The sequence below is a fragment of the Schistocerca serialis genome, chromosome 2, assembly GCF_023864345.2.
Source record: "Schistocerca serialis cubense isolate TAMUIC-IGC-003099 chromosome 2, iqSchSeri2.2, whole genome shotgun sequence".
NCBI lineage: Eukaryota > Metazoa > Arthropoda > Insecta > Orthoptera > Acrididae > Schistocerca > Schistocerca serialis.
In genome coordinates this window covers 64,294,350-64,308,583 of record NC_064639.1, presented here as the reverse complement: position 1 = coordinate 64,308,583, position 14,234 = coordinate 64,294,350, and the positions used below count along the sequence as shown (strand labels likewise).

Below are 14,234 nucleotides of genomic sequence, written 5' to 3'. Positions count from 1 at the left end.
AGCTACAGTAACCGTTATGTTATCCAACGAAAGTGTTCCTCATTTCTACGCAGAATAGGGAGTACCGCGAATCCATCCAGAGTTCCGACCTTCATAACGAAGACGATTATCAGTTGCAACGTGAAAAGTCATAGCGTATAAGTATGTGAAAACCAAGCGCCGAAACCCGTAATTTAGGATGCACGACAATTAAATTATTAGACACAACACTTTTTTTTTGCAAAAAATTGTGTTTAAAATACATTATTAAAAAGTAATGTTCATTTAGGGCAGAGCTGCCAAATTAGTTACACATGAAAGATATTCATTAACTGGAATAACCGTATCCTTTAATAATACTATACGCTACTATTGATTGCCTTGGTGTTCTGTGTTAATAGCTTGTGCTGCCCTCTATTATCGGCGTTGGTACTTAGAAAGATATGCCTTTTTTGTGTTTGGTGTGGGACAGAAGTGTTCGGTAGTTTGAGACTTTGTTTATAAACAAGTGTAATGTGTATAGAGTGACGTAGTGCGGCTAGAGTGGCGAATGTAGAAATGATAAGCAATAAACTTTGTCGCCTGTGCGCAAGAGAAAGGGAAGGCTCCATCAGAATTTACGAAGAAGAAGGCCAGAAATTGAATCTTGCAACAAAGATTATTCAGTGTCTGCAGATTTGGGTATGCATTTGAGAGAAAAAATGTATAATAAGTGGTAAAATACAATGGTGACCGCTGTATCATTTTGTTAACTCTTGTTTCTTTGCAATCAGTGAGCTGCACTGTCTGTTATGGAGCTGTAGTTGATGCGTCTGTCGCCTCCGTGAAGCCGAAAAGAATGCTCTTACTAATACTAAACTGATACTAACCTTGTAGTATCATCGAACATGTCATCTACACACTTACTTAATTTTTCTGTAGAAATAGTTAAAACTTGCTGGCGCGATGATACAAAGTTTTTTTCGTGTAACCATCCACAAAGAAAACAATTAAATGAAGATGGATTCCTAAACATTTTCTACAGGTCCTATTCCCCAAATATGCATTCGGAGGCCCAGTATTCAAAGAACTCGCAAAACGACCATGTGTTTTATTTTTTAAATAAAAGCCCTATAGCTCCTGGAGTTTAAATTTTGTGACAGGCTAAAATGATATTATTAATAAGCAGAAATTTTATATGAGTACTATAGTTTGAGAAGATTCGGGGATATAGTAATAACAGCGTGCAAATATTATTCGTTTAACTTGAGGCACTTTTGTTGCTGTGTGTCTCCACATGTGTCGAAATATCAAATGATGCCGAACTGTTATCAAGACAGTCATTTAACTTCTTCTTCCTGGTGACTGTTACCAGCAATTGGAGATGTGCTGAGGGGGAGACAACAGTGCTGTTTTTTTTTAAAAAAAGCCACCGGTGTAGCCTATCGTGTGAAATTTTAAAATACCTTTGTGATAAATGTTAATAGCTTCATGTATTCTGTAGCAAAATTTGTGGCTTTTCTAGAAAATAGCTTTTTTTATTATTTTTTTGTAGTGGTTTCCTTCCACTTTGTTGTTCACGTACAGTTTGGGCACATGTGCATTAAATGACCTGAGTGACAGGCAGACGAAGATTACATTTTGATTTTTGTTAACATGAATTTTTTGTCTAGTACAATTTATTCAGTTATTATTTTGCTTGCTGGAACACATTATACTCTAATGAAACTAACATATAATGTTGCTGCTTGATTTGATGCTACACACAAAGAGTAACTAACCATTGAATTCGCACCTCTAATATTAGACTGATCTTCAATGGTTCAGTGAAGGAAAGGTTAAAGGAGGAAATATTTGTGTCCTTTCTCCTGCCTTATCAATTCTGTCATTTTAGGCAAAGTAGCCATAAATGTTCCCAATATATGAGTGCTCTGAATTGTAAGTAATAATGTGCATGTGTGTGGGATCAGTGTGGTCAGTCAGTAACTTGCATTCGGGAGGACGACAGTTCAATCCTGCGTCTGAACATCCTGATTTAGGTTTTCCGTGATTTCCCTAAATCGCTTCAGGCAAATTCCAGGATGGTTCCTTTGAAAGGGTATGCCCAACTTCCTTCCCCGTCCTTCCCTAATCCGATGAGCTCGGTGTCTGGTCTCCTCCCCCAACCACCCAACCCAACCCCTCAGTCAGTAACTTCTATGTGGAATGCCAACCAATTCATGCTGTACTCGTTGCAAGAAAGTAATGTACATCTGTATACATCCTGTCTTGTTTACCTGAAAACAAGAGAATGCCATGTGGAATGCTGAATTAAAGGCTGCATGTGTTTCAGAAAGGACTGTGTAAAATCCAAAGAAGAATAGTGTAATTTAGTGATAGCTAGCTTTGCAAATGTGAAGGGGTGTGTCTTTAACAGTTTAACTAATTAACCGTTTCATTCTCTATATGACAATTCTTCCCTCCCTCCAAAACAAGTGCTCTGCTGCAGAGTGAAAATCTCATTCTGGAATCCCATCGTTATTTTGCAGTAAATGGTTTCCGAGTAGCCGAACTTAAGCATCTCCAGTCAATGATTGGGTCAGTTGAAACAGAGGACTCAGTCCATTCCATGTAAACACACCATTATGGACACACTTCCAGCTTGCACAGTGCCTTGTTGGTAACTTGCTTCATGGCTTCCTGTGGTCTGCACCACACTCGAATCTTATCATCAGCTTTTACCAACTGAAATTGGGGCTCATCTGACCAGGCCACAGTTTTCCATTCATCTAGGGTCCAAGCGATAAAGTTAGTAGCCCAGGAGAGGTGCCGCAGGTGATGATGTGCTGTTAGCAAAGGCACTTGCTCCAGTTGTTTGCTGCTGTAGCCAACTAACACCAGATTTCACCGCACTGTGCTAACGAATATGTCTTTCATATGTCCCACATTGAATTCAGCACTTATTTCACACAGTGTTGCTTCTCTTTTAGTACTGACAAATCTACACAGTCACTGCTGCTCTCAGTCATTAAATGAAGGCCGTTGGCCACTATGTTGTTTATGATCAGTTGTAATTTCTGAAATCTGATATTCTCGACATGCTCCTGGCACTGTGGAGCTCATAATATGGAATTTCCTAACAATTTCCCATGCATCTAGCTCCAACTAACATTCCATGTTCAATGTCTGTTAATTCCTGTCTTGTTGAACACCTTTTCACATGAATTTCCTGAGTACAAATTACGGCTCTGCCAATGCCCTGCCCTTTTATGCCTTGTGTGAGCGATATTACTGCCATCTGTTTATATAGATTGACTCATAAATCAAATGAATGAGGGTTTTCTAAGCTACCTCACTCTTTAGTATTATTTCAGTGAATCTCAGTGTAGTTTTGCCACTCCTGCTATTGGTTTCACTTGGTTGCCCCCCTTAAACTGCCCCAGATTTATATTGCTAAGCAATTTAATGTTTGTGACTGTTTTCAGTGATTGGTTGATAGTTGTTTAATCAAAGAACAGTTAGTCTTTTTCACTGGTTAGGTAAAATATTTTACATTTTTTGTCTAGAGGGTCAATGGTCAGTTTCCTGAAAAGCTTCTGACACTGGCCTCATTGGAGCAGACAGAGTGATGGGACCAAACAGGGTAGAAAAAATAATAATGAAAAGATTGAAAGGAGAAAAGGAACATGACTCAAGAGAATGAGAGAAATATTGTCATGGTTATACAAACATTGTAAATTTAACTTTTCTACTCGCATTAGGAAGAACACTTGGAAACCTGTGGCAACAAAGCATGTTTTAAAGTTATGTGTGTTATGATTTGTAAGATATTTAATGACTATGGCAATGGTTTACTCACTAGAATTTTTTCAGCATATAACAAATGTGCATCAAAATAGAACATGCACAAACTATTTCACTGGATTTTTATTGTATTTGGGAAAACAAAAATGTATCTTTTGATACAACCATAACCCACTGTCATCATCTGGTGCTGGGTAAAGTTGTGTCCGTGCCATGTGCTGTTCCTGCATGGTTTCAAAAATTGTCTTACCACTTTTTTACATTGTTTTCCCAGCCTTTTCTTATTTTACAGACTTTATTCTAACTACAACAATAAATTTGCCTGGCTGCATACCCTAGACACCACTATTGCATCTTATTTACGTCCTGTCTGTCTCGTGACCAATTGTTTGTTTTTTGGTTCTTGTAGTCATTCCCAACATCCATGTTGCTGACCAAGCTTCAGTTTGCAGATGATTCTTGCATTATAAGCTCACATCTTAGTGCTGTAAACTGGTAATATACACTGACTGCAAGCTTTCTATTTCCTCACACGTTGGAGTAATGGTTTAGAAAATTTGCTTGTTTTGTTTCTCAAAAGTTCTCCACACCATTTTTATTCTTTTGGTTTGTTTTCTTTCTTTTTTAAATTGTTCATTTTATCGATCTAATCACTGTCTTTAGTTGCTCTAAATACAGAAATCAGTCAACTGATTCTGTGACTCCATTGTCAATGTGTACCAGCTCAATTTTATTTTAAGCGTGTTGATTCTAAATTATTTTGGTTATACCAGCATAACGTTTCAAGCCAACTTACCAAATTGTCCTACTAACTTTGCCATTAGTTGCTGAAGTTCATCTGATCTAGAAGCAAACATCAGAAAAACAGTCCGCAGCTCGTGGTCGTGCAGTAGCGTTCTTGCTTCCCACGCCCGGGTTCCCGGGTTCGATTCCCGGCGGGGTCATGGATTTTCCCTGCCTCGTGATGACTGGGTGTTGTGTGATGTCCTTAGGTTAGTTAGGTTTAAGTAGTTCTAAGTTCTAGGGGACTGATGACCATAAATGTTAAGTCCCATAGTGCTCAGAGCCATTCAGAAAAACATTTAGATGCTATCTTTTTAACATTTGCATAATTTATCTCTACACTTTTCTCCCTTAGAAGCCTTATTTTTAAGTTTTTATTTATTATTCGTTTTCATCTTTTCTGTACATGGCTAGAATTAGAAATAGGACAAGTCAGTATACAATGGCAATGATAGTATGAGAAAATGTTTTGGATGATATTTATGTCTTTAACATCCATGTCATTGTACAAATGATATTGAGTGCATGACAGTATAACAGCAAAATCATTCAACATATTATAAGTTTACAGTGTTAACCACTGTAGATACACAAGATTTCTAAAATACAACATCAGAAAAAGAAATTCAAAAGTAAGACATTACTGAGACAACCATATGCTTTTCAGTAGCCAGTGTACTTAATGTTCAAATTTCTTACAGCACACAAGAGAAAATTTGCATATTGGAATATCAACAGATCAAAATTAATATATCTATTTCATCTATACAGCATGTCCCAGGATGAATGTGATATAGCAAAATCAATCATTCAAAGCAAAAAGTCTAGTAAACATGGGCTCTGAAATGCATACCTTAGCAGCTGTGAGCCAAAATCTCTTCTATTGGAAGATCTTTGCTTTCCATGTTCAGAGAGATGTTAGTGTGGGCCAAAAAAAGAAAATGTGGAAAGTCATTCAGTAGAAGAGATGTGTTTTAGAGCAGTGTGGATGGAAAAGTGCTCATAGCTCTTAACGTACGCATTAAAGAGATTTGTTCCACAGTATCGAAGATTAAGTAGGGCTCACAGTTCGCAAGGTACGCACTTAAGAGCCCATGTTCACTAGCCTTTTTTGCGTCAAATGATCATTCCTGTCATATCCGTGAATATTGACCATTCTTCTTGGGACGTCCTGTATTAGTCTAGGATATATACTAATATATTCATCAACACTACAGTACAATTTATGTAAAAGACATTGTTTTTTAGCCAATTTAAAATTCCTTACATTTTTTGTGTTTTGGCATATTCAGTATGTAGTTCCATTTCCTGTCACACTTACGACCTGTTTCACTAGTTGGTCTTCAGTGTACATTATTTTCTCAATGGAACATGTAACTTCTAGAATATGTAAAGAAGGTAGTGATAAAATTTGCAAGCTCTTAAGTAGAGGCTTGTATGAAGTAGTTTCATTTCTGTAGGTTTTCCAATTCCTTTTTGGACCATAAAGTAACATCTTCTGGCAGGTGAGCTAACCCCATTGCCTCAGTAGCGATTCCACATGTGCTTTTTTATCGTTTGTTGTGCCATGCATAACTATTATGATACAATAGTAAATGGTACTTAATTTTGTATTGATGCAGCTTATATGCTTGCACTTTGGATTTTCTCAGATCAGTACCCTGAAAAATTTTGTGCTGTTTACAGACTTTCAGATAGTGTGACGTTAGGACTTAAGAGGGCGCATTCTTAGTGCAGTATGTAAATGCACAATTACTACCTTTTCTGCCTTTATGCGTAGACTGTTTCTGGAGAATCGGTCAGTGATGTGTTACACTGATAGTTTGATTTTATTCTCCAGTTCATATGCACTCTGGGTGTCAGAGGTAAATTTTATACATTTTTTGAATGAAGTTGATGACTTACATTACTAATAAACAGCAGGAATTAGATTGGAGCTAGAATACAACCGTAGGGCACACTGTATGTAATGTTCTGTTTCTACAGTTGGTACATAAGCCTGTTGTTTTCCTCTTGATAATGTATGGGTGTATATTGGAGCAAAATTAGGATGAATGAAAATGCAGGCATCTGAAGGGAGTTTTGAAGTGAAAGGTTGAAATAAAAACAATGATGATCATATTTTGAAAGTTCATGTTGCCTAAGGTCTCGTCCAGGCCAGACTGTGAGGGCATCTACCAAACCAGGTGACTGTAGTGTATAAAGGAATAGCAGGAAAGAGGAAATGATACCTGGTGGCCGGTCAAAAAGAACAGAGTCAGAGGCAGACAGCCTAAACTGTAAGCCGTCTGCTCTGTGAGAAGGCTGTATGCAACATGAGAGCGAGCAGCCTAGGCTGCGGCCTCCCAAGGTGATCCCCTAAAAAATGTTGTGTCAGATTGCTATTCCTGCAAAACTATGAACATCCATGTAGGAAGCTGTATAGATGTAAAAAGTAGTGTAAATTTACACTTCTTCAATTCCCAAAATACAAACCCAAACGAAGACCTTCAGAGATACCTAGAGTTAAATCAGTAGTCTAGAAGCAGCTACTGTTGATGTGTATAGAGCACCAATAGGCAATATGTCTACCCTGCTAAAAAGTTTGAAAATTTCCCTTTACATGTTCACAAAAAGATGCAAAAAACTAATTATGTGTGTGGATATTAATTTTAACTTCCTAAAAGTATCAATACAAAACAAAAACTGATGTTTTGAACTTTTTTTAAAAAAACATTTAATTTAAAACCTATAACAGCGTCGGCAGCAGCACGAGTAACAGCAATATCAGTGTCAAACAAATACAGTAAGATCTCGATTATGTGCTCGGGGTTCTGTAACTGTGGGATTATCAAATATACCAGATTATCCAGGTCATTTTTAAAAGCCTGGTTTAAGGTAAAAAACAAGTATCTATTATTTATTAAACACAACAGCAGAAATTACACTAGGGTGATTTCATCTTAAATAGTATAGGTCAAGAGTGAATGTATCACATCACTATTTCAAAGTTAGCTGGTAAAGTATATGGTGAAGTTCCACATGACACTTCTCCAAAACTACAATATTTTCATTTTCTGATGATTTGTTAAGATGCTACAGACTTCTCCAAATGAGAGCATTTGTGAAAATGCTGTAATGAAAAGGGAAATTGAAAAATTGTCATAGAGAAATCAAAAGTGATAGAGATTTGAATTTATTTATTCCCAGTTCTATGAGACATGAATGCATACCTCTGAGCTTTTTTCCTTTTTTGGGGAAAATAAACTACGAAAATTTGTAACATATTGTGAATTTCAAAATTATGTTTCGAAAATATGAATAGTCACAGGATGTTAACTGTCTTGACAAATGATAAAGTGGAAGGGTTGCCAACTGTCATCTGTGACATTAATGCATGAAATTCTTAAACTATCACAATATTTGCACATAAAGTTGGTTATTTAGAAATTATTTTCTCCAAAGTCCCCATCCTAAATGTTATAAAAATTTCATGGTATGTTAGTTGGTCATTGTACTTAGGGAATGTAAGCCGGAGTGGGCAATGCTTGTCTGTACAAAATGTGAGAAATTTTTTAGGTAGGCCTAGCTCTACTCTCAAGGTAAAAAAATCATGGACCCTTACATATTTAAATTGATCACTGGTTTTAAGCGAATGTCATGCAATAGTGGTATTTCTGAATCAAAATAACTACTTTATAACATTAGAAGTGAGTGGGAAAACAATTCACAATTTCATTCAAAAGCATTTTATAACAAAAATGAGATATAATTAAATGTATACCCATTTTTTATGATACTATTCACAAATTATTATTGTCTTCTGTCATAATTACATTTCTTCATGACTTTGCATGAATTAAAATATCCAACAATGTAACAATCAACACTGTACTATTGAAAAGAGTTCATTTGTTTTTTCATCTGCTTCTCATTGAACTCGTATAGATGAGCTGAATTTGTGCACAAGAGCAGTGGTTGAGAAATGGGAACTGCACACTGATCTTTTGATGATGGACACATGAAAACATTAAGCAAGACCATGAGGTGTCATAAAGGAGACGATTATGTCTTGCAGCTCATGAGAGACACCTATTATCTGCCCCACCCACCACTGATTGTCATACAAACAAGAAATGAACTCGCTCAATACAAAGTCATCTAATGTATACTGTGGTCTCTGCATTTCACACACAGTAACAGGATGCATTTTGTGGAGAACTGTTTTTGGAATGTAATTGCCACTCTGGGATACAACCCAGTAGTGACTTGATTGAATTCCTACCACAGGCTTCATAGCAGACCACTCTTCTCTCTTTTTTTGAATAGAATTCCCTTAATGTACCTTCATAAGCATGGCCTCCAGATGATATGTCATTGCACTGTCATGAATGGGATCATCACTGACAATAGCAAAAGAGTTAGTTAGTTAGTTAATAAGTTAGGTAGTTGCGTGTTCCATTGATCAATCGCACGGTATGGTAACCGTTATGATGTGAAACGTGTCAAGTGCACAAGAAATGCACGATTCCCTTAAATGGCACAAAATGAATGTCCTGTATTTATAGATTTATTTATTCCCCTATTCAAGAATTCATCTATGGTATAGAAGGAGTTGTCAAGGAGATATGATTTCAGTTCATTTTTGAAGCTATTACTGCTGTCTGTCAGACATTTTATTTCATCTGGTAATTTGTCGAAAATTTTTACCGCAGCATATTTTACGCCTTTATGTGCCAAAGATAGCTTGAGTAAAGGATAGTGTAAGTCTTTCTTTTTTCTGCTATTATAATCTTGAATGTCACTGTTGTTTTTAAACTGGTCCATGTTGTTGAGAATAAATTTCATTAGTGAGTAAATGTACTGTGAGGCTGTTGTAGGAATTGCCAAACTTTTAAAAAGATGCCAACAAGATGTGTGGCTATGAACCCCACACACTATTCTAACCACTTTCTTTTGAGCAGTGAATACTTTTTGTCTAAATGTTGAGTTACCCCAAAATATTATTTCGCATGACATCAGAGAGTGAAAGTATGCAAAGTATGTTAGCTTACTAATTTCTATATCCTCAAAATTGGCAATTATTCTGATTGCGAACGTTGCTGAACCTAGTCGCTTTAGAAGATCCAAAATATGAATTTTCCAATTAAGGTTCTCATCTATATGTACACCCAAAAACTTAGTATGCTCTATGTAGTGACTTGGCAAGACAGCCAAGCCACTAGGAGGTAGCCGAAAGGCACGCGTTTAGCTCGCGCAGACTGGAGTGAGGTCTGGAACAGTTAAGGGAATTAATAGTAGCCAAAAATAGTACATAGCTTCTGGAATACTTAACTTTAATCCATAATTGGAGAACATCGCTCTTGATGATACATAATTACAATCTCAATATAAACTGGTAATGGCGCCTTGCTAGGTCGTAGCAAATGACGTAGCTGAAGGCTATGCTAACTATCGTCTCGGCAAATGAGAGCGTATTTGTCAGTGAACCATTCCTAGCAACGTCGGCTGTACAACTGGGGCGAGTGCTAGGAAGTCTCTTTAGACCTGCCGTGTGGCGGCGCTCGGTCTGCAATCACTGACAGAGGCGACACGCGGGTCCGACGTATACTAACGGACCGCGGCCGATTTAAAGGCTACCACCTAGCAAGTGTGGTGTCTGGCTGTGACACCACACTCTGTCTACTGATTTCTGTTGATGTGTTGTATTTATTGAAGGAACTCTACTTTTTGCAGCAGAAAATTGGATATGTACAGTGTTTTTTCAAAGTTTAGAGGAAACCCATATGCAGAAAATCAATTAATGACTTTTCCAAAGACCTTATTTGTATCATTTGCAATTGGAGTTTCTTTTACTGGATTAATAATGATGCTTGTATCATCAGCAAACAGTGTCAGTTCAGCTTCCTGTTTCAGATAAGAAGGGAGATCGTTCATTTATATCAAGAACAGAAGGGGACCCACGATTGAACTGTGTGGAACACCCAATGTTCCAAGGAAGTTAGAACACGTGTGAACATTGATACCTGTGATGTGTGTCAGTGGTAACTTTGAATTTTGTTCTGCCAAGCAATAGACCAGTTCTCAGCAAAGTCGAAATGAAGAGCTAATGTGTCAGTATTCTGGGATGTTGCTTTCATGACCCAATGCCCAACCTCTGTAACATACTTCTCTGGCTCTACTGTCTTCTTCACCAACTCTCCTCCCTCTCAAAATGCATAGGTTATGTCACCTGAAGATGTAATGCTTCAGCAGTCATCACTTCAGCATCAGAACACATTGCACACTCCTGCATCTCTTCACATACACAGAAAAGCATCAGGTCCATCTCTGTGTACTTCTTTCCTGTGACACTGCTTATGGCGAAACAAACAAGTGTTAAATTGGTGCAGTAAATACATATGCATGCTTCTTTCAGTGGCTGACATTTTACACATTTTGCTCATAAGGAGTAGCATTTTGTGAGGCCAATTTGTAAATTTGGGTTCTCCTTTTTCATTAGGATATATCCCTTATTGATCTTGTCATATATCTTTTTACCTCTTCAACTTTTTCACAGTGATAACATCAGCCTGGTTAGGACTTTTCCTGCTGCAATCTTTAGATAATATTCCAGAGCAACAGTAAGCGTATCATCTGGCAACAGATACCCACATGAAGAATCTGGGCATGTCCAAATGCCTTTCCCATTGTTTATTTTCCAAGCTTTTGAAATCGAATAATGCAAGGAGGTGGGTATGTATTTGTTTATCTGCTGCTTAGAGTGATTACCTGGTATCAGTGTCGGCAACTGTGCCTTTTCAGTTTAGGTGGCTGCTGAGATAGCATTTCGTGCACACATCACTAACGTTAGGTTCTGCATGAAGTACATCTACATTTGTACACTTTACAAAGTTTTGAAAATGATGCTTGTGTAAAACTTTTTTCAATTTCTTCCACTTTTCTTTTTACGTATTGTTTTCGCCTTGTGCTTCTTACCTTTCCTGGACGTTTAAGGAGGGATATAGTAGGGGCTACAGCAGAAATGCTAATACTTAATTCCCCAACAACTTCACACCCAAGAATATAAACAAACACCTGTACTGTCTTCTTCAGTTTCACACTCAGGTGATGGTGATTGTTCAGGTGGGTTGTCGCTAAATTTCTTTTTGTAGTAAGTGTAGCAATTCCTGCACAATGGATGTGATGCTGATACCATTATTTGAAGACCAAGATATTTCTGCAATACCTGTGAAAGATTTCCAACAATTCTGAAGTGTTTTTCACTTTTCTTAAAACCAACTTCTGGTGTCTTTATTTTATTTTATTATTTTTTTTTATAGTGCATACAGTTGACTGTTTCACTATTGTATTCCCTCACTGACATTGTATCTTACAAAAAGTTCAAACCAAATACAAAACTCGATGCAGAATGGTTTATGTGAAAGTTCTCACTCATTTGTTGTAAACAGAAGAGCACTGCAAAGAGAGTTGTCAACATGCATATTTTACACTAGAAATTCAGTGATGCAAAATATGCAGAATATTGAAAAAATTTTAACACTTTGTACAGAAAATATTGCCCATTGTGTTTGCACTGATTACAAACATATTAACCAAATAGTAGTTTATCCAATTCTCAGAATTTTTCAGACGAGGGTTTTCAAGTAAATAATTAATAAAATCTCATAAAAATGCAATTTTTTACATTTTTAATAATAAACATTTACATAAATACAGATAGTTGGAGCAGAGAAGATACTGTTTAATTACATCACTAGTATCTGGTAATATGACAGAAAAGATAGCATTGTGTGACTTTCCAATTTGGAAAAAAATCTTTTTTTAAGTGGAAAAACTAACTTATATTTTGTATTTTTGTTTTAAATTTGTAAGTAAAAGGAAGACCATAAGAGTGCAGGTATCAACTAAATTTCAACACACAAAAAGGGAGCTTTAATGCAAAACTTCTACCACGTCTCCAGTACTTTTGGTTTAGTAGGTTTTTTTTTTCCTCTACGGTTTTAAGAATTATTTACAAAATGTCCAATTTTCAAAGGCGTATACCATTTACAAAAATTAAGATAAAATGAAAATATTTTATTTCTTAACACTTATGATGTAGAGGTCTAATGTATATTTTTTCCAGGGAAGTTCATGACCATGAGTTGACATGACCTGTATGATTTGAGATGAAATCACCCACTATAAAAAATTAGAAGTATGTATTACTTTTCTGTAAAGACAAAAATGAATTAAAAATTGAATATTGCACTGCTGTTTAAAACAGTTTAAGGCTCAAAGTTTTCCAGAAGTTCAATTTACATAAATAACCCTTTTTATGCCTGTTATGAAATAAAATAAGCATGACTGATGTGAAGAGATCAGCAAGAAGATAATTAATAAAAATTGTTAGCAAGAATTTGGTTCAGTTTAATTGGAATCACTGACTTTCAGAATAGCACAGATATCTGACATTGTCGAGCATGTGGATTATGTCAGACTGGTATCTACCAGTGATAGTATATAGCTCAGTCAGTGTAAGTTGATTCTTGACAGTTGCAATGGGCTGGGCATGGCAGCTTTGCAGGCTTACCTCAACCAGTAATGAACCATGATTCTGTAAACATCTCCGTGGCATTGCCTCAGTGTTGTCACAGCTCTGTAAATGGCTAGTATTTTCACCTGCAACCTTTAGCGCTTCACAGTTGCACTGCAAGCCATCAGAGATGTACTTATACCATCTCAAGTTCAGCTGAGATTTTCTTCTGAGCACACTGGAACACTGGAGAAATGCTAACACATTTCTTGGATTGAGTTCTTTTTGACAAGAATTATTTTGTATGATGTGTATATTTACAACGTCAGAAGCCTCAGTGCAAGAGATGTGAGTTGTAGGTGTCTGTGTCATTGACAGTTTCTGGTGCCTTCAGTGCAATGAAAAAGCTTGTAAGATCCACATCGACAGTCAGCTCTTCTATGATGGCTACATTTTTGTCAATGTCAATCCATATGCCAGCTTCTTCCACTGAAAATTCACTCAGTTCATTAGTGGATACAGATGTTTCTTAAAGGCGTTGAGCGTACAACCAATGAGGCCAAACTAAAAATACACACAAACTTCTGATGCTTGCCGGACAATCAGGCCTGCTGGATTATCGAGTGCTGGATTATCGCAGTCCTTCTGTATTTGCAAATCTACTCCGTAAATACAATACACAGATTTTTTAATACAGACTCCGGGGATCAGAATGCACTAATGATTTATCTGGGCAATCTCGTTTGTTTGTGGGTCCGTAGCCTCGGTGTATTTTGCGGGAGCAAACCTTTTGCATTGTAGGCTACAAAGTTTTCTGTTTATTTGCTGCTCTTAGTCAACTTTGACTGTAAAGTCATTGTTGGGCAGATACATAGTATCTGTGTGTAAATTAATCCATCAGTTCATATGTTGATCTGCACATTAACATGGGCACAATCTGTATCAAATACAAACAAAGATTGTAAAAAATGTGGAAGAACCATGTAGAATACAGCTTAGATATGAAGTTGTGCATTAATCGAAAAACCATATTTTATCATAAATGAAATGTAACTTCGACACTTGTTTCATCCATAAGCAAGGCACATCCCCTATTGCATGTTGCATAGAGGTACTATGTACATGCTCAATAATGACTTCAGTCAAAATTTGCCAATAGCAGTAAAAATTGAAAAAATTTGCAGCCTGCAGTGGACAGTGTTTTCCTTCACAA

At 36.8% G+C, this 14,234-nt stretch overlaps 1 protein-coding gene across 1 annotated transcript in view; it reads left to right on the top strand.

The window, feature by feature from the left end:
- The first annotated feature begins 448 nt into the window (after positions 1 to 448).
- The window catches only part of LOC126456766 (zinc finger protein 879-like), a 375,729-nt gene continuing 361,943 nt past the window's right edge, over positions 449 to 14,234 (top strand). The window contains exon 1 of the mRNA XM_050092524.1: positions 449 to 660. Coding sequence (XP_049948481.1) covers positions 538 to 660 — 123 coding nt within the window. The 5' untranslated portion in view covers positions 449 to 537. The remainder of the gene's footprint in view (positions 661 to 14,234) is intronic.